Source organism: Bubalus kerabau, chromosome 22, assembly GCF_029407905.1.
Source record: "Bubalus kerabau isolate K-KA32 ecotype Philippines breed swamp buffalo chromosome 22, PCC_UOA_SB_1v2, whole genome shotgun sequence".
NCBI classification, from domain to species: domain Eukaryota; kingdom Metazoa; phylum Chordata; class Mammalia; order Artiodactyla; family Bovidae; genus Bubalus; species Bubalus kerabau.
This window is the reverse complement of record NC_073645.1, coordinates 35,417,840-35,439,095: the sequence shown is the minus strand read 5'-3', so window position 1 is coordinate 35,439,095 and position 21,256 is coordinate 35,417,840. Positions and strand designations below refer to the sequence as shown.

At 38.7% G+C, this 21,256-nt stretch overlaps 1 protein-coding gene across 29 annotated transcripts in view; it reads right to left on the bottom strand.

Annotated features, from left to right (window-relative positions):
- VTI1A (vesicle transport through interaction with t-SNAREs 1A) overlaps positions 1–21,256 on the bottom strand; it is a 381,817-nt gene that overhangs the window by 169,830 nt on the left and 190,731 nt on the right. For 6 of the 29 annotated variants that reach the window (XM_055560795.1, XM_055560794.1, XM_055560792.1 and 3 more), the window contains exon 7: positions 11,931–12,010. The exons of the other annotated variants lie outside the window; for them this stretch is intronic. In XM_055560795.1, the coding sequence (XP_055416770.1) occupies positions 11,931–12,010 (80 nt within the window). The remainder of the gene's footprint in view (positions 1–11,930; positions 12,011–21,256) is intronic. 29 annotated transcript variants of the gene reach the window in all.

Genomic DNA, 21,256 nt, shown 5'->3' with positions numbered 1-21,256 from the left:
TGTATGTTCTTCCTTCCCTGTGAGACTGTAAACTTCTTTTAGCGTTAGTTGCTCAGTTGTGTCCGGCTCTTTGTGATCCCATGGACTGTGGCCTACCAGGCTCCTCTATCCATGGAATTCTCCAGGCAAGAATACTGGAGTGGGTTGCCATGCCCTTCTCCAGGCTATCTTCCCAACTCAGGTATCGAACCTGGGTCTCCCACATTGAAGGTGGATTCTTTACTGTCTAAACCACCAGGAAGCCCAAACTTCTTTCAAGAGGAGGTCATTTCTTATACCTCCCAGTGTACGCAGCATTTTAAGAGGCAAAGGATTACATATGCAGGTGCTCAGGAAATTTGTGTCCATAGGAACCACTGAGCTTGAAAACACAGTTGTCTTCTATAAATTTATCATAACAGGAGTCCAGAGTTTTAGAAGAAATTGAGCCTTGAGAGTAATTAATTGCACAGATGAGCCAACAAGGGTGAGGAGTTCGAGGGTGGAGATCATCCAGGTCCCACTGCTAATGACTGACAGAGCTGCGACCATGAACCAAGTTTCCGAACTCCTATGTCAGTGATCTTTGCAGTCAAAAAACTTTAATTAAATGAAAGTGTCTTCCAAATGCATTACAATGTGGATGATAAAGGACTTTAATACTTTAATATACATTTAAAATGTCAGTGCCCGAGAAAGGCCTTTGTAATTATTTGGGCAAGAGTGGGAAAAGAGACAGTCTCCACATTTCCTGGACATTGTTCCCATATAGCAATCCCAGCTGTTACAGAGGAATATGCTGCGGTCTCATAGTCTTTACTGGAATGGCTTTCTGTTGTTCACAAATTATGCAGAGTAAAAAATGTCCTGTAAGTGTTCTTTTTGTCAAACCTTTGACTTCAGTCTATTTTTGTTCTCAAAAAACAAGAGGCCAATTCTCTTGTAGAATGGTAAAATGCCCATCTTACTGACCCCTTTCCCCACTTGCCACAATGGCAAGGAAAGTTGTTATGCTTAACAAATGAATCAGGTGAGGTGGGAAATTTAATATATTTGAATTGATCGTTAATGCTGTGAAAAGCAAGTGATGAGGAGCTGACATTCCATCCTACCCCCACTCTCTTTGTCTCTCTCACATGCACACAAATGCATGTATGTGGTAAAACCTATTTTCCTGGCTTGAGACCCATGCACAGAGATTAATAGGATAACACTTTACTGAAGTGTTTTGGAATGGAAACAGGGACAGATAAAATCATAAAAATGCAACTGTCATAAATACAAGATAATACTAGAACAGTAGGATTATTTTCCTTGACATCCCTTTTCTTGATATTGTCTTTTTTCTTAGTCTTAACTCTCTTCTTGGTTTGAACTGAAGCTGGAAGAAAGGGAAGGCCTGAAGGATAGAATCACTTCTCTCCTTCTGATGCGGCCATGTGGCAATAGTGCATGTCCAGATATAAATACATGAGTAATAGGACTCGCATTGCTTGTAATCTTCAGGTTTAAGTACTAAAAATTACTGAAACCACACCAAGTTGAAAATATACCGTGGCTTCTTTCACTCAGCTTAATGTTTTCAGAGTTCATTCATGTTGTGGCAGGTGTAGTTCCTTTGTTGTTGTTGTTGTTCAGTCGCTCAGTCATGTCTGACTCTCTGCGACCCCACGGACTGCAGCACGCCAGGCTTCCTTGTCCTTCAATATCTCCCAGAGTTTGCTCAAACTCATGTCCACTGAGTCAATGATGCCATCCAACCATCTCATCCTCTGTCATCCCCTTCTCCTCCTGCCCTCGATCTTTCCCAGCATCAGAGTCTTTTCCAATGAGTCGTCGGCTCTTCACATCAGGTGGTCAAAGTACTGGAGATTTATGGAGTAGAGTTCCTTCATGGAGTATTAAAAATATTTTTTAAATTTAATGTTCCATTATATGGATACACTACATTTTGTTTATCATTCATGCACTGATGGATATTTTGGTTTCTGCCCCTTGGCTATCATGATTAGTGCTTCTATGAACAACCATGTACAAATACTTATTTAAATATCTATTTAAATATCAGTTCTTTTGGGTATGTGCCTACGAGTGGAATTACTGGATCATATGGTAATTCTGTGTTTAACCTTTTGAAGAACTGCAAAACTCATTTTTCACAGTGGTTATCCATTTTACACTCCCACCAGCAATGCAGGAAGGTTCTCATTTCTCCTTGGCCACCTTGTTATTTTCCATTAAAAAAATTTATAGCCATCCTAGTAGGTGTGAGAAGGCAATGGCACCCCACTCCAGTACTCTTGCCTGGAAAATCCCATGGATGGAGGAGCCTAGTAGGCTGCAGTCCATAGGGTCGCTAAGAGTCGGACACGACTGAGTGACTTCACTTTCACTTTTCACTTTCATGCATTGGAGAAGGAAATGGCAACCCACTCCAGTGTTCTTGCCTGGAGAATCCCAGGGACGGGGGAGCCTGGCGGGCTGCCGTCTATGGGGTCGCACAGAGTCGGACACGACTAAAGCAACTTAGCAGCAGCAGCGGCATCTAATGACGTTGAGCACCTTTAATGACGTTGAGCACCTTTCATGTGTCTTCTGGTCATCTGTATGTCTTCTTCAGAGAAATGTCTATTTAAGTTTCTTATCCTTTTTAAAATTGGTTTGTCTTTTTATTGTTGAGTTGTGAGAGTTCTTTATATATTCTGGATGCTAGACCCTTATCAGGTATGTACTGTATAAATATGTTCTTTCATTTTGTGGGTTGTCTTCTCAGTCTCTTGATAGTGTATTTTGACAAACAAAAGTTTTTTAATGTTAATAAGTCCAATATATCTATTTTTTCTTTTGTTGTGTTTTTAAGTGTCACATTTAAAATTCCATCGCCAAATCCAGACTATGAAGATTTATCCTTATGCTTTCTTCTAAGAGTTTTATAGTTTTAGTTCTTACACATAGGTCTTTTTTTTTGGCTGTACCCCACAGCTTGCAGGATCTTAGTTTCCTAACTAGGGATGGAATCTGTGGTCGCTGTGGGGGAAGTGTGGACTTCTAACCACTGGACCACCAGGGAATTTCATATATAGGCCTTTGGCCCATTTTGATTTAATTTTTCTTTATGGTGTAAGGAAGGAATATTTTTGACTCACAGAAAACATTTAGAATTCCTATGGAAGGGGTTATCTTCTTATACATCTTATACATGTTAACAACAACAATCTAATTTATCCTCTTTCTCAAGAGCTTGACCAATGTTTTCACTAATTTATAAATTAAAATTTTATGTTTTATGCAGTATTTTTTCATATCTTGACCCTTCTGAGCACACTGAAAGCAGACATGTAGGTTTAAGTAGGAGAAGGAAGCATGGATATACCGAATACATGCAAAACAGAAAGTTACCGAGTCTGAAGAAACACAGGACAATGAGTATGAGCAGGGAATGCTGAATATTAATGCTGCTGAATTCGAGCATTAAGAAATACAAAACTTTGACTTAAAGGATGATCATCATTCAAGAAATATCAGGCAGCAAACCATGTTGAAAATTTAGAGGGGAAGATTAAGAAAGTGAAAAGAGGATCCTTAAAGGTGGCTTAGATATTAAAGACATGATAAAAACAAGCTAGTGAATATAACAGAAAAGACAGACTCACAGATATAAACTAGTGATTACCAGTGGGGAGAGGGAAGGGTGAGGGACAAGACAGAGTAGGGGATTAAGAGGTACAAAATAGATAAGTTACAAAGATATACTATACAACACAGGGAATATAGTGAATATTTTGTAATAATTATAAATGGAACATCACCTTTAAAAACTATGACTCACGATGTTTTACAACTTAAACTCATATGATTTTGTACATCAACCATATCCCAATACCTTTTTTTTTTAAAAGAAATAGTTTAGAAATAAAAATTCAGTGTGATAGAGTAAGTCAGTTTCTTTAATTTTTCAACAAAATGTCACTCTTGCTATTCATATATCTAGTCTGAGAGCAAAGTCAACAAATATATGCGATACTGGCTGCCACTCTTAATCCCAAACACCTGGCAGATGTCATCAATCTATCACATTGCCCTGAACATGCCTTGCGAGTAACCCTTTCCTTGCAACGCTCCAGGCAATTGCTGCAATTGATCAGGCTTGGCACAAGTGAGAAGACCTATCTGCTACCCGGGATCTACAGCAATGGGGTCTTTTTTCAACTGACAACACAAAACACCCACTCTTCAGCTTTCGGCCAGTGCTATCATTCTTGGATTTTCTGCCAACTCTTTCCTTCTAAAGTCCAAGGGAAACGACTGAAATGTGAAGGAGACAGTCAATGGCAAAGGCTCTCATCAGGTGGTGTGCTTCTTCGGTTCTGGACTAGACACATTCATGGCACTTTTAACAAACGGGGTTGTAGAGGCCTCATTCTAGGCTGACTAAACTAGAATTCCTGGGAGCGAGGTCTAGACATGTATGTTCTTAAAATTTTCTAGAAGTCACACTAAAAACTTTTTAGAAGTCATAAATAATTTTCTAGTTGGTCTCTTTGTTAAGACCTGGCTTTCATTCTTCAGCACTCTTTAGTACCATATGTCTGGCTCCAATACAGAACTTTACACCTTTAACGGTGGGACTTTGGTACTCATAAGATTTCTTTAAGAAATTACAATATAAAGAATATTTCTACACTGTTTCAGTCAAGCTAATTTTAAGAACAGGACTGATCACATTCCTTTGTCTTATTTAAAGACCACCACACACTTCCTCCCCTTCCTGACTAAAAAAAAAATTTTTGTGACAGTTCAGGAAATAATTCATTTTGTACTATTGAACAATGCAAGCTATGTAATTCAATGTGTTTTCTTCTTTGGCCTGAATCCTAGGAAGCTCTGGGTGAGTTTAATCCTTAGTTATTACAGCATTGCTTTAGGATTCCTTTACGCATCAACCCCCACCTCCACCCCTACCCAAATCTTCCTTTTACTTCCTGGTTTCTGGCTTCTGTCCTGGGTTAGGTTTTTCACTCTTGATACACTTACCTGACCTTTTACTGTAAAGTACTTTTTGTGGAAGTAGATGGGACATAGATCAATCACTGTTTTTTAGTCACTAAGTTGTGTCCGACTCTTTTGCAACCCCAGGGACTGCAGTCTCCCCAGACTTCTCTGTCCATGTGATTTTCCGGGGAAGAATACTGGAATGGGTTGCCATTTCCTTCTCCGGTGGATCTTCCCAACCCAGGGATCAAACCCATGTCTCCTGCTTGGCAGGTGGATTCTTTACCACTGAGCCACCTGGGAAGCCCAGATCAATCAGTTTGTTGTTCAGTTGTTCAGTTCTGTCTGACTCTTTGCAACCCCATGGACTGCAGCAGGCCAGGCTCCCTGTCCTTCACTATCTCCCAGAGTTTGCTAAAACTCATGTCCATTGAGTCAGTGACACCATCCAAGCATTTCATCCTCTGTCGCCCCCTTCTCCTCCTGCCTTCAACCTTTCTAGCATCAATATCTTTTTCAATAAGTCGGCTCTTCGCGTCAAGTGGCTAAAGCGTTCGAGTTTCAACTTCAGCATCAGTCCTTCCAACGAATATTCAGGGTTGATTTCCTTTAGGATTGACTGGTCTGATCTCCTTGTTGTCCGAGGGACTCTCAAGAGTCTTCTTCAGCACCACAGTTTGAAAATATCAATTCTTTGGCGCTCAGCATTGTTTATTGTCCAACTCTCACATCCATACATCCAAACATGACTACTGGAAAAACCACAGATTTGACTATATGGATCTTTGTCAGCAAAGTCATTCTCTGCTTTTTAATATGCTATCTAGGTTGGCCACAGCTTTTCTTCCAAAGAGCAAGCATCTTTAATTTCATGGCTGCTGTCATCATCCACAGTAATCTTGGATCAATCAATAAACAAAAATAATTCAGATTGTTAAATACAGATTCCTGGGCCCCACAACCAGAGTTTCTAATTCAGCAGGTCTGGGCTGGGGCCCAAGAAGTTGCATTTCCAACAAGTTCCTGAATGATGCTGATGTTGCTGGTTCCTGAGGACTACGCTTTGAGAACCACTCTTCTGGAGTAGGAATGGGCAAACTAGGACCCTGGAGCCAATACAGCCCGCCTGTGGCTTGTTTCTGTAAATAAAGTTTAACTGAAACATACACAAACACACACAAATTGTATACCAGAGTAGTCTATAGAGAACTCTAAAAGCTAAGGGGGAGAATTTATACTGTATCATGAAGCAGACAAAAAGATGGAGACAGTTTATTCCCGAATAAAGCAGAGGGCTCTGCATTTTAGACACTGACATTTTGAGAGGTAGAAATTAATGAAACTCAAACAAGGGAGTTAGTGAACAGGTGGAGAAAAGCATAACAAAAAAGGATGGATAGTTTCATTGTATATTCTAGCAGAGTTTTAAGCTGATGTGACCTTAGTATTTTTTTTAACTTGAGATGTACAGGTGACAAAAGATCCAAACTGAGCCCAAATTATTGTTTTCCTAAAAAAAATAAATAAATAAAAGGTACGAAGGAGCTAAAGATTTTCTAATATTTATGCTGCTCTTCTGACACTAAAGAAAAGGCTAAATAATATGGATTTTGATAATCTAGCTCATCAGATGTCAAGTGCTGGTCAATGTCAGGTGAAGGACAGTAAAGAATTATTCAATTTTGCAAACTGAAATATCAGTCTGATCTTAGAAGGATAGCAGATAATCAAATGTGCACTTAGAGACTTCTTTTAGTAAAACTCATAAATATAGTTTACTACTGTTTGCCTTTCTTAGCAAGCACTATGACATCGGGAGTCTCTAAAATACAGAATAAAACAAAGCAACTATTGTTTCCAATACAACAGAGAATTTACTAGACTTCATCGGCAAGGCTGTATATTAAACTTATTAGCATAATTCTAAGAAGAATTTTTAATTACATCTCAATAGGCTCCAATATGGAGAAGGCAATGGCACCCCACTCCAGTATTGTTGCCTGGAAAATACCATGGACGGAGGAGCCTGGTAGGCTGCAGTCCATGGGGTCGCTAAGAGTCACGACTGAGCGACTTCACTTTCACTTTCCACTTTCATGCATTGGAGAAGGAAATGGCAATCCACTCCAGTGTTCTTGCCTGGAGAATCCAAGGGACCGGGGAGCCTGGTAGGCTGCAGTCCATGGGGTCACACAGAGTCGGACACGACTGAAGCGACTTAGCAGCAGCAGCAGTAGCAGCAGGCTCCAATAGGGAACCACTAAAATTGAGTCTTTTACCAAACTTCTGTGTAGAGTATTAACAAGTTGAGATGGGACTTCTTTTGAGGGAAAAGGCATGTATGTAGGCTTAAACCCCTAGCCATTAAAAAAAAAAATGACTTCATTCATTTAATATATACCCAACAAAAGTTTATTGCTTACAGGCTGTGTATAAAATACTGGAATGAATGTTTCCCTCCAGGAAAGGTTTCTTTTTTATTTGGGGCCATTATTTATTGACTGCTTCATTGTATGCCAGCTACTCTGCTAAGCACTTGACAGATAACTGCACTTTATCTTCAAACGAAGCAGACTATTACTAACCCTTCCTAAAGATAATGTGAGGCTCAGAAAGGTTAGGTAATTTGCCCACAGTTGGCTAGTATTCAAAACCCACATCTGATTGATCCCCAAGCCAATAGTTATGGCCACTGGCATATACTGTGCTTTCACCAGTCCATAAATGGCCAAAATCATAGGCATTCTGGGCAAGCAATTTGGAGCAACACTTTGGATAAACACATAACAAAAAAGGAAGCTGCTTTTATGAATTTTCCAATGTCATAAATCAAATACAAGGATGAAGGTATAAGGCAAACTTTAAAAAATTAGAAAATGACTTCTTCCACTTGAAAGAAAAGCAAGATGAGTCTTCTAGGGTCCAAGAGCCTCACATTCTGGGGTCTATTTCCCAGCCATCTGGCCTGTTTGTCCGACTCTTTCTTCTACCCTCAATCCTAGAGTTCCCAGTTCCTCTCCAGGATTTCGGGCATTTTGTTTTTTGTGAGACATGCAGGGACTGCACACGTGCTGAGACAGCGCTCACTGTCGATGTAAGGACCACTCGTTTCTAAGAACTGAACTAGCTCTCTGGTTTGTTTTCACCATCCATCTGTCTAAAATGCCTTGTATCTTTACGGTGTTTCTTATAGGGGTGGCAGATTTTGATTTCATGGAGGACTTGTCTATTCTGAAGTTCAGGCGTCTTTCTAAGTAAACCTTGGCTTGACCACACTACCAATTCCCTTCATATCATCTTTTTTAAAAAAACTTATTTTAACATTTTTTTGGCCATGCCTCACAGCATGCGGGCTCCTAGTTTCCTGACCAGGGGTCAAACCCATGCCCCCTGCATTGGAAGCACAGAGTCTTAACCACTGGACTGCAGGGCAAGTTCCTTCATATCATTTATAATTCACAGAACTGGTGGGGTTCTTTCTCACCTGAAGCAAAGAAATTCCCGTCACTATAGAATTCTCGATGTTCTACTACATTCCACTGTAAACATCCTATTAGGAGACATGGAATTTCTAAAGGCTCAGTAATCAGAGAACTGTGCTCTTTTCCCATTCCTGGCTGAGGCCAGTGTTCTAAGGAAGCTTCCAGAAATATTCAAAGTAATAGCTCAATTGCTAACAATTTGCATTCGATAAGAGTAGGAATGGATACAGTGGGCTTTCCCAACTTTCTATTTCAACCCTTCCTTCCTCGGAGGGACCATCGTTGGACGTGGGAAGTCCAAAGTCTATTCATTTTTTCCCCCTTGATATAACAAAAGCATACTCTCAAACAATTGGAAAAATTACTGTTACTAAATTATTATTTTAAAAGGGACATCAGTTTCATCAAAGAGGGACTGGGATCATCAACTATGAGAGTGGTTATTCCAATAAAAAAGGATGATGCCAAGGTCTTTTCTACCCAATTCAGACATTGAGATACTATAAGCTATTCTGTCATCATTATAATCTGATCTAAAAAACATGCAATAGACCACTTATGCATAAAAGAAACTCTGAGGACAGGGTTGGTCCCTGATGTTGACTTCTCAGAGCCAAGGAAGCTATAGCTTCCCAACTACAACTGAACACCACCGATCAGCTGGCTTTGAATGTTGCTCCAGCCACAGAGCAGTACTGAAAATTATGTTCCATGTGAAGAAGAAAAACAACCACCTTTTCAAATTACAGAAAAGATTTACAAAGTAAAGACCAGGAAAAAGACTTATGTACCCTATCACAGCAATCAGTCATATGAACAAATGTTTATAGCTGTGTTGAATCAACACAGACAAGATGTGAAAAGGATCATAAGAAAGCATGCAAAACATCTTCTAAAAGAGAATGTTTTGTGATCTGCATCCTCCCCTCCATGTCCAGCATGTTGCAGAGCCCGCAGTAGGTACTTAATAAACATTACACATGCAATATGATGTAATGTAATGGGCCATGCTTCAAATTATAGATACCAACTCAGTTTTGGGGACTGGTATACCTTGAGAACCCAGATGATGCCAACACATAATGAAACTTCTTTTTTCACACAAACAGAAAGCTCGGGAAGCTGGTGAACAGCTCTGCAACCTAGAAACTAGCTGTGCAGAGCACTCTTTGAATACGAATTAGCAGTGGGTAATGGCAGCATATTTATGAGGTCTCTTGCCGGGTCCTTTCCTCCTGTGAGTGCTGTATAATTCATTGCGTGCGCCCTGACCCCAGCGCGCTCCTGTTCTGACAAATCATACTTGATTAAGACAAATCTTTATTAGTTAGCTAGTCAACTTCCCCATTTATCACTGGCAAATCCCATTCTCCTCTTTAGGTGCAGGAAAAGTGACTGAAACCTTAACAAAAACACATACCCAAACATCTAAATACAAAAAAAAGATGTGTTATACACAGCAAGTAATACCAGAAGGCTCAGAGTTTTGAGAAATGATTAAACAAATTATTTAATAGGTATACATTATACCCACTGACGAACTCAAACCCACTACACATCTCACCCAGACTGAGGAATGGTTCATTAGGAATTTTTAATCTACTCCTTAACTCCTGTTTGAAAACAAAATGTCATATTTAAAAACTGTATTACTAAGTTGGAGGTTCAAAATACTGAAGAAAAAAAAAAAGATTGCTGAGTAGAGAGAATGTTTAAGGTTCTTACCAAAAGAATAACAACAACAGATCTTCTAAAACATGAAACAGAATAAGGCAGAATGAATTAAAAATTATCCTTGATTCTTTAGTACCTTGGAAATGTATCTTTTTTTGGTCTGCAGTATTTTCATGAACTGCAATGTTGTACCTTAAAGATGATTTAATGTATTTATAGTGGGTGGTATTCATTGTAGAGTCTGATGCACTGAGCCTGGCACCAGAACTGTTCTCAGAAACCTGAAGATGAGGTCATCAGTAACAGAGAGGCATGCCGAGTCCAGGGCTTGTCACTGACTAGAATAAATAGCATCTTCGGACAATTTGGGGCTTCACTGGTGGCTCAGACGGTAAAGCGTCTGCCTGCAATGCGGAAGACCCGGGTTCGTTTCCTGGGTCGGGGAGATCCCCTGGAGAAGGAAATGGCAATCCACTCCAGCACTCTTGCCTGGAAAATCCCATGGACGGAGGAGCCTGATAGGCTACAGTCCATGGGGTCGCAAAGAGTTGGACACGACTAGTGACTTCACTTTCACTTTCTGACAATTTAAAAGAATTATCTACTTTCATGGAGGTAGAAGTTGCCACAAACCATTAGCTCTCTTTCCTAGTGAGAGTGAGAGAGAGATACTAAATTAGAATGAGAGGAAAACATGGTTTGAGCTGATTTTCATTTCCCACATTTTTACTCTTAAACCTTGATTCCAATGGTGGAGGAAAATCTTTCTACTTTTTTCATAAGAAGCTAGGACATCAATCTGGTGTATAATTGATAAGTAATTTCTACATAGATTATATCATGGTTCCTTTAAAAACAAAGCAGAGACAATATGTAATATAGGAATTCTGTGACAAAAAGTTTATGTAAGATCCTAAACGTTCTGCACTAATGATAAATAAATCTGTACAGAATGTATTGGGGGGGAATCCACTTTTCTCTTGACTTTAATGAGATGCCAGTTAACACTACATAGTACACATATCATATTTTACTTTATTGATGTCCTTGAGTGTTAAATGGAAAGTAACATTCAAAAACATTTTGCACGTTGAGGCTGTCTTGTATTTCCCAAAAACTCCCCTTTAGAAAATGTGGATACATCTTGAGAAATAAGGTCAGAGCTTGGTACGAGAGACTTCAAAAGAACACCTAGTGCAGTGGGAAATAGTGTGTTGATGATTTTATAAGCAGACTGACTCTGATTATATCTATGGATTCAGAAGGGATCACACCTAAACAATTCCTCCCCGTGCTACAGGTCTTTCATCATGATCTCAAAGCACTGAACGAATATTCCAAAAGTGAAAATTGCCATCGTCCCTTTGGAGAACCTTTATTTCAGTTGGGGGTGGGATGGAGAGTGAAGTAGTTTACAATAGGCCCACAGAAGTAAAGGAAAAGTTTTGTAGTCATTTTTACTTGTTCATGGATTTTTCTACCCTTTTTTTTTTTTCTTGAAAATCCTGATGAAAATCAACTTTCTCAGAACAATTTGCCCGTGAAGACAAATCTTACATCAGAGGTAAAATCAGAATTCAATTCAATAAACATTGTGCAGAGCCAATTATATGGCAGGCACCGTAAGAACACAAAGAATAAAGCATGTTCCCAACACATAGCATCTCATACTGAAATGGGGCAGAATGATGTGAAAATCACCACCGCTACAACAAAGTGTAACACACTGTACAGGTTCTAAATAGAGAAATGTGCCAAATGAGTTGGACCAACGAGCATACAAACATGATACTCTCCACCGACCTGTTCATCATCCTGGCAGGTCTCCAAGAGTTCACAAGCCACAACTTCCACCCCAGACCTCTGGTCCCCAGCTTGATCATCTGCCACACAGTAAGGTGGATACCTTTTGACATGCTTTAAAAACACTGAGTGACCACTGACAACCTAAGTGTAACAGACACTCTACCATGCAACTCACATCTCTTTTCAAATCTTAGAAGATAAATCTGAAGATCTATGGAAACACAATGCTAATTTTATTCATTGTAGCTTTGGAATGGGCATAATGCTAACCCGAAACTAACTGTAAAGAATAAATATTTGAAACAGTGGGATGATGAGTCATCAGATAATCTACAAAAAAGGTTTTATTTCTAGCAGTATTTGCAGGTAAAAATGATGAAAATTACCTGGTCTAGCTACTCCTTAATGTATTTATGGTAGGTGATATTATAAAGGTGTTATCATCCAGTGGCACATAAATCAGATTGGATGATTAGAAGATAGAATTCTCTCCTGTCTAACCACTCCCCATATGTGGCCTCAGGTAACCAAGGGGCCATCTATTGCATTTTGGTGTTGTTTCTTTCCTTACATAACATCTAGCACGTAATAGATCTTTAATAGTAATACTTCCTGGATGGATGGATGGATGGTTGTATAAATGAATAGTGGGAATATCCAGAGGGGGAAAAACAAGAATGTAAAGAAAAGTAAAAGGGAAGAACATGAAAAACAAGAAAGGCTAAAAGGTAAAAGTGATACAGAGACTTATTAAGAGAGTTAGACACTGACAGGAAAAGAGCCTGATGCTGGGAAAGACTGAAGGCAGGAGGAGAAGGAGGCGACAGAGGATGAGACGGTGGGATAGCATCACCGACTCAGTGGACATGAGTTTGAGCAAACTCCCAGAGATGGTGAAAGACAGGGAAGCCTGGCGAGCTGTAGTCTGAGGGGTTGCAGAGTCGGTGACGACTGAACAACAACAGCGACCCTGATTGGTGGAACTCTAGAGTCAGCAGAGATGTGGAAGTTATTTATTCCACTCAGGGGTTGGATTAGATCATCTAGAGAAAAGCAATTTTTCTAAAGGGTGTATCACGAAGAGCATGGGTGAGAATCCAGACTTCTTAACTCTTCATTTCATATGCGATGTAACACTAATACACAAGCAGAAAGTTCAAGACCATGAAAATCAGTGAAGACTCCTTCTTATTAGAGTCAATGAATGGCCCTAGGGCACGGCTCCTTAAAATAGCCTTATCACTCCTGCAATCATGGGTGAAATGCTAGGGAGGCAGATTTCCACCAAGGAGAATCCCACACAGCACTGGTCTAACCCATCATTTCAGTGATATTGTCTGAGACTAGTCAGAAATACCAAATATATACCCATTTATACTTTATAATGAGTAACTAGGTCCAAACAGTGGGCAAAGGGGGGAGAGGATTTCACTTTTCCCTTATAGTTGACTTTTTTAGACCTTATTTAATTTGGGGAAAATAATTCAAATAGGTTACATGCTCAGCTATTGTAAACTGATCACTCATTCTTCCAACAAATAGTTACTAAGTGCTTACTATATGTGCCAGGCATGGGAATAAAAATCCAAATATGGCATGAGATGATCATAATGAACTATTAGGCAAATAAAGGTTCTTTGAGAGTGGAAGTTAGGAACATTTAATACTACAAAATTCACTTGATGCACAGTTTGAGGTTACTTCCTCATCCACACATTTTAATGGACTACTTTCACATGATGAGGACTTGCAAACACATTCCTAGAAGGCAAAATAAATATCAAGTAATCTTATTGCTTTGTTGCTGTGTTTAACTACTACAGAGAGGAAACTCGTCCCCACCCCAGTATAATTTTGCCATTGTGTGTAAGGTTGGTAAGTCGGTATAATCAGATATTCTAATTGCAAACATTTGATGGAGAAACCCAATTCTACAGCAAATTTTCAGAATGTGTTAAAATTGATGTCAATGTCTCAGTAATTTCACAGTTTAAAAAACAGTTAGAAATGTAATGACTACACTACACTTGATTAAAGCATTTACAGCTCTAATCAAAAACTGACAGCAAGATCAAAGATGTTAACTTAAATCTCTCTTCTAATTATGTTTAAAATGCCACACCTCAGGCCTGTCTCTCCTCTTCTTTTTCAAACCAAATTCTGCTTAAGAAAGATCTAACACTTCTTAACAGTTCATTATCCAATAAAACTATTCAAAGCTTAAAAGCAATCTACACAATTAGTCAGGACCTCAGGGAGTCCACCGGTAGTCTTTATTACAGGACTTCATATTAAAACACCTTAATTATATTTGTCAAATGGATTTCATTAAAACCCATCGTCACTTTAATTTTCATATTTTGACAGTGCTGGCATAGGCATTATTACCACCTGCCAGGCTAGGAACTACAACGAAATTGTCAAATTCCTTCAAATCCTAAGCAGTTTCTTTTGTACCTGACTGATCGTTTTCCCTGGATGGGTAATCTATTACAATTAGGAGAATTAAAATACCCTGACTTAAATTCTACTCTGAATATCTATATTTCTTGCAGGTGCAGGAAAAACCAAGTACATCCACGCTGGGTTGCCAGGTGCACTGTGCAGAGAGGGTGATGCACACGCTTTGCAGTGTATCTGAATAGCAAAGCCGAGACATCAAACAGAATGCACGATGATTCAATCACATCACAACCATCAGGACTTGAAAGCCAGGACTTTTTTCTTTTTTTTACCTCCTATTCATTATGCTGCCATATTTTATAAAATATACGGTGTTTCTGGTCATTCACTTGAGATTCAATTGTATTTTCATTTGCCACTGCGATTTAGATTATTGAAATAGCAAATGGAAAAATATATATATGCATGCCTTTCTTTCCAGCTATGCAATGTTCAATGTCAACAGCGATGCGATGTTTATAGCACTTTCCTAATTCAGTTAGTTACGCAACTTCGGGAAAATGGATGCGTGTACACTAATAAGCAAAGCATTTTGGTCTGTTTTTCTCTTGACTTTCTAAGTCTTTGGTAGCATATGCAATAGAGAGACAGAATTCCTCTATGATCCTCCCTTTAGATTGTAGCATATAAAATTCTATTTTCCAAGTGTCTAAGATGGAATAGGAATAGCAAAAAAGGATAGGCGTGTTTTTTTTTTTTTTTTTTTCCTTTTTTAACTTAACAGGCTCATAAGATATAACAAAGGAGAGCGGTTTCTGGCCTATGTCTAACACACTTCAGGGCTTTGTATGATGGTCTCAGGAGTAATAATCACCTTGCTTTATGAATACTTTAAATCACAGTAAATGGTCTTGGATTATTTTGAGTAAAGCCGAACTTTAAAGATTTACTTACAAAAATCATACGACATTAAAAAAATTATAAATGATCACTGACTTATATGTCTCAAAATGCAATATAACTAAATAGAAAACATGCTTGGAGAATTATACACAGGGAAAATGCACTTAAATGCAGTCCCACGTCACTACTGCCTAGAAGCCTTTCATGATCAACTCTGCTGGCAATGTCTTCCCCTCCTCTGGACTCGGATCAATTCATTATCTGAACCACAATGATGGCATGTATCCGAAGGCTGGAGTTTTTGGTCTTCTCTCTATGCCCAGAGTCTGGTAGAGTGCCTGACATGGTGCTCACAGTGTATGCCCACTAAGAATAACTGACTATATTCATGCCCATCTCTCCTACCAGATTGCAGGCAACTCCCCTATGGCAGGGAATAAGTCTTACATATTATTCACTTCTCCTCCATACAGTGCCTCATGAATGGCAGTCATTTGGCATATCTATCTCTATGCCTACATATATCTATCTATGTCTATAGATATCTATGTCTGTATCTATCTATTTATGTCTATCTATCTCTATGTCTGTCTATCTATCCATCTATGTCTATATCTACATAGTTATACAATGACAGAGATAGGTATACAGATAGTATGTTTATGAGTGTGTGTGTATGAGCCAATATTTGGAATTATGTTGAATACCAAATTTACAAAAAAAGCTCCAAGATTCCTATGTCAAAAAATACAAGAAGCATCAACTCCTTATAAGTTTTTATTAAATGTTACTATAATCTTGAACCATGAATCCTTCACATTTGTTCCTCTCTCCCTTGTTGACCTTCAGTAACTACTTGGACGTGAATTTGAGCAAACTCTGTGGGAAGAGGAGCCTGGCAGCCTACAGTTCATGGGGTTGCAAAGAGTCGGACATGACTTAGTGACTGAACAACAACAATTCTGCGTGGGAGGCAGATAACTGATGGAACTGATGAAGTAGAGAGGCAAGAGGAACACAACTTAGACATTTTGCAGGGGGAATCAGAATTCTTTTCCCAAAAGCTCCTCAGCTACTAGAAAATACTCTCCACTGCCACCTGTCAATAATTTATTTAAAGCCACTATTGTTAATAATCACAGAACACATGGATTTTTTTTCTCATTAGGAAAAAGAACTGGAACAATCTACCATTTTAGAAATGGTCCTAGAGGGACACTTCAAAAATGAGGCCAGATGTGATCTACATTCTGGAATATTTGAAGTTGATTTGATATAAATAGAGGTCTACAGAAACCCTGCTGACACAAGAATCACAAGGCACATATAAGTTTATGAATACTGCATTTATTATCTTTTAAATGCAACACACATTAACTTGGTACTCAAAGAGTGATTTTGCTCACTTGAGAATTATTGTGTCTTAACACCATAGTATCAATTTCTGCTTCTTGGCACCCTGTCTATGTCATTCACAAAGGCTAACATAGTACTTGTCTTTATGTTGTCAATTTGTGTTCAGAGGCATGCCAGAACAGGAGTTAGCTTATAGACCAAAAACTCTATGTGGTTTACATAATGAATTGACACAGGGATGTGTCAAAATGTGGTTTGTAAAAGTGAGCACTTTGGACAGCACACAACATATAGCAGGAAGTCTGGGGAATTGAGGGAATCGAGGGCTTCCACTGAAAAGGGACATTAGGAAATGAGGAAGGACCCTCTGGAGGGGACAGGGATACTAGAGGTAACAGATAGAGAAGATTATTTAAAGGAGACCCTCTGCAGGTGGGGTTTTGACACCAAGGTGGGAACCCTTGCCAATTGCAAGGATCAGGAAGTCTGCCTGGGACAGTGTCCACACCACAAGGACTGCCATCTCTACTTCTTGCTAAGGGCATCTCCTTTCTTAAGTCCACATGGTCACGGATATCACTTGCTATGACCTCTGCAAGTTCTTCCAAATCCCCAGTTTCTGAGCTCGTAAGTCCTGGTGGGAGTCCTCAACTTTTCAGACCTGGGCAAGATAAGGAATGTGGCCATTCTGGTTTTTCTCTTATCAACAGCCAGCTTGGTGTGTTGGAGGGATGGGGTAGTAGGGAGGTAACGTGGGACATGGGGGGTCATGAGAGACAGAAAGAGGACTAGAAGGAGACCAGCGAAGACTTTGGAATAGCATGATCAGAGAGAGAGCCTGAAGTGCCCAACTGACAGCTCGACAAGCCTGCTCAGCTACTGCTTTCAGACAGGACAAAATCTGTGATTTTTGCTTCCCACCACCCCCCATCCTTTTAGAATGATTATGTTGAAAACAAGCTATTGCTTTTTCTGTAACAGTCACAAGACAACAAAGCAATATTTACTATCCTTTTGAAGTTATACAAAAACAGCCAAAGAGAATATGCCTGACTATCCACTGTAGGCTAGAAACTGAGACTTGGGCCTTTGTATTGAGGAATTTGGATGCTAAACCACAGCATTCATCAACATCCTCCTGGAGCCCAGATAATAAACGACACCAAGATCTGTTTCCGGACTGAGCCCTGTATTTTGTATTCAGACTACCCTCAGGGCTGCTACTCTCTTAGATACAAAAGAATACTGATTCTCTTTAAATAAAACAATGACTGCCTAATTCAATTGTTGCCAAATGATGGGCCAATATTAAAATGCTTTAGCTATATTTTTCTATGGGGACTCAACACTGGAGCCCTTAACACAGCACACTAATAGAGGCGAACAAATCATTCACGAAGTGGAACAATCTGGTCCACTTAAACATTTATCTATAGAAGCTTCTGTGTGTGTGTGTCTCCTCAGAGTGTTGAGATCCTCCTTACCCACCTCCAGGCTTTGCAAGGCCTGATCCCCAAAGGAGCTCGTCCACTGGTTCCCCATCAGAGGCGGCAGTGGTGGGGGAGGGGTGGTGTGGCAATAGGAGCAAGCTACGGGCAAAATAAGATTTCAGTCAGACTCAAAGGCTGACTGCTATGATTCCTGATAAACAGGAAAGTTTCTGCTTATTTTTTTTTAAACTCCCATGTTTCATTCCTGAAACAGTAGGATCTCATGCTTCATAGGTAGATAATATTTTCATGGCATTGGTAGAAATTGCTATTTAAAGATATTCTAAAATGACATCTTTAGCATCTCCATAATATTTTTACAATATAAACACAAAAGAAATAGATTTTTTAATATAATAACTTTTTAATGAGAATTTAAAAATAAAAACTATTTAAAAGATAGTCTTATGTTCCATAAACTTAATTCTTCAGGTAAAAAAGTAATTTCATCTTTCAATTTTAACTGCAAGTGGCCCTTCGACTGTTACTCTTCAGAACTGTCAGCTGAAGGTGGAAGGCAATGGTTATATTTGATTTCCTGGTGGAGAAAAGTTAAACCAAGGACTTAAATTACTTTTCTACTGCCCTAAATGAGGCACAGAATCATGAGACAATACTTTGTCTCCTGGTCTATGTTTTAATCTTCAAAGCAGAAAAGTAGCATAAACCATTACTGGGAATATGTGCAGTTTCTGGAAACTTCTCAGGCTTTGGCCTGAGAGCTGAGAGTCAAAGAGGAGTTCAAATAAACCTTTCTTTTAATAGCGAAAACAAAATATTAAACTAAACTCACCTTTGTTTTTCACAAAAATTCTCATATTTTGTACATCCATTTTCAATGTCAAAAAGTTTCTTATATTCCAATGTCAATTCAGAGGTAAACAGCGTTGCCGTCAGGCCTCTGGAGTATTTTGGGGCTATTCTAGGGATCTCAAGTCTAAAATATCACAGAATGTTAGCTCTTAAACATTTCTCTGAATAAGGCAGTATTTTTTGCATGTGTATTACTGTTAAACTTCATTAATTAGTTGGTCATGTAGCTTTTAGCTATGAATATGCCAAAATGATGATGTTCACTTATTGCGGGGGGGGGGGGGGGCTTCCCTGGTGGCTCAGTAGTAAAGAATCTGCCTGCAATGCAGGAGCCGCAGGAGATGCAGGTTCCATCCCTGGGTTGGGAAGGTCCCTGGAGGTGGGCATGCCAACCCACTCCAGTATTCTTGCCTGGAGAATCCCATGGACAGAGGAACCTAGCAGGCTACAGTCCATAGGGTCACAAAGAGTCGGACACGACTGAAGCGACTTAACACGCACAAGTGAGGGAAATACAAACATGTTCAAAGACCTACTCATTTTGAAATTTTAAAAAACATCACTGTTACAGAATAACTACCCAATTAGCAATTGTCTATGTGATTCATCAAGAGAATAAGCATCAGAAAATCAAAGTCTCCTATAAGTCCAAAAGCTCAGTACTTAAACAATATTTTGCTTTTTATAATCATGTCAACTTTGATTATGCATTTTTAATTGTCAATGAAATTTAGTAATAAAAAGGGAAAGCCTTAATTGAAATGCTTGTAAAATCCTCTTACTTGGAGAGTTTGTGTGAGTTGATTAATTAAGTGACTTTCACAGTTTTCATATTGATTGCCTTTGTGTTTCTGAACTTCCTGTCTGTTGGTTATGTGCAGGGTAGAAGAAATTGTGGCTGTAACAAGATGTAGGATTTCTCGACACAGGTTCACACTTTGATAAATTGGGTGGTTCTTCCCCCCTCTCTTGGGGAGTATTTCTCTGTTATCCCATTTTGTAGAAAGAGACAGGCTTTTAAACACTGATATTTTCCTTTCCTGTCATAATTCTGCCAAATGTTTTTAGGAGATTAGACATCCTATATCTAATATAGTTTTTATTTAACATATTAAACTATTAAAAACAGAACTGGAGATATACAAATAAGCTAGTTTTACTAGGACTAAGACAAATGGAAATGTTTCTGTATCTGTTCTAGATCTCTACAGCAGAAAATATTAAAGATACAGGAATTTTCTGCCTACATTTGGGTGTTGGAGTACAATAGTAATAAGATTTTTCAATAGTCCTGAGAAAGAGAAAGGTTTAAAATATGGATATCTCAGTCTACTAAACAATAAAGTTAAGTATTCCCTATAGTATCACTGACTTATGGAATTTATGAAAACAGGTTAAATTTTGAAATAAAGGAATTAAAATTATCTTTGGTATACTTGATAAGACATTCCATCTCCTACTAAATATTTGGGGGAACTGTTATAAGATAAAATAAATATTTAGGGTGATGTTATAAGGAAAAATAACTAAATTTTAGGATGTCATTTTAAGACAAATTTTAAAATTTTCTAGTTTGTTTGTTTAGGAATTTTCCCTCTATAGCAAGACAAGATACTCCTTTCTTCCTTTGAACATTTCAGCATATTTGTCCAGCATTATTTTTTCATTCTCTTTTATCCCCGGGGCTCTCAATGTTTAAATAGCTCCCTCCCATGTAAAGCTTTGCACAGATATCGATCAGTCTAGGCTGGAAGTTACTATGAGGCATTTTCAATAATCAGCCCAGCTGTTCAGAGAGCTTCTTGAATATAACCCTTAGGTAAACAGCATAATACACTGAGAACTCTCTCTAGCAACCAGCTCTACTTCGCAATCTCAAAGATTGCTATTAATGCTTCACTAAACAAAGAACTTAATTCTGATTTTAACAATGGAGGCTAAAGGGTAATTCAAACAAATCCCATCTTTGATTCAAATATATAGAAACTATAAGGGGTCCCCCCCTGCCCACATGCTTGTATATTTGATGAATTCAAAAGCAAGTGTGTTGAGTAAACCATTTTTACAGCACCAAAAAGCAACTGTATGCAAGGCAATTTTTTAGTATTACCATTTTACTCCATAATCCTCACATTCAGATTTAAGTTTATTCACTTAGATCTTTTAGGTCAATTATATTATCTACCTTTATGTAATGTACAGCAAAGTAATAAAAATGCAATTACTTATTTAGAATTTTACATTACTTCTTAATTTCCTCTTTCCTTAAGAGTTAAATGCTAAAGAAAAAGAGACTTTCACATAGCACTCCTAATTATGATTTCCTACTGACATGCAACAAGGGAACCTTAAAAGAAG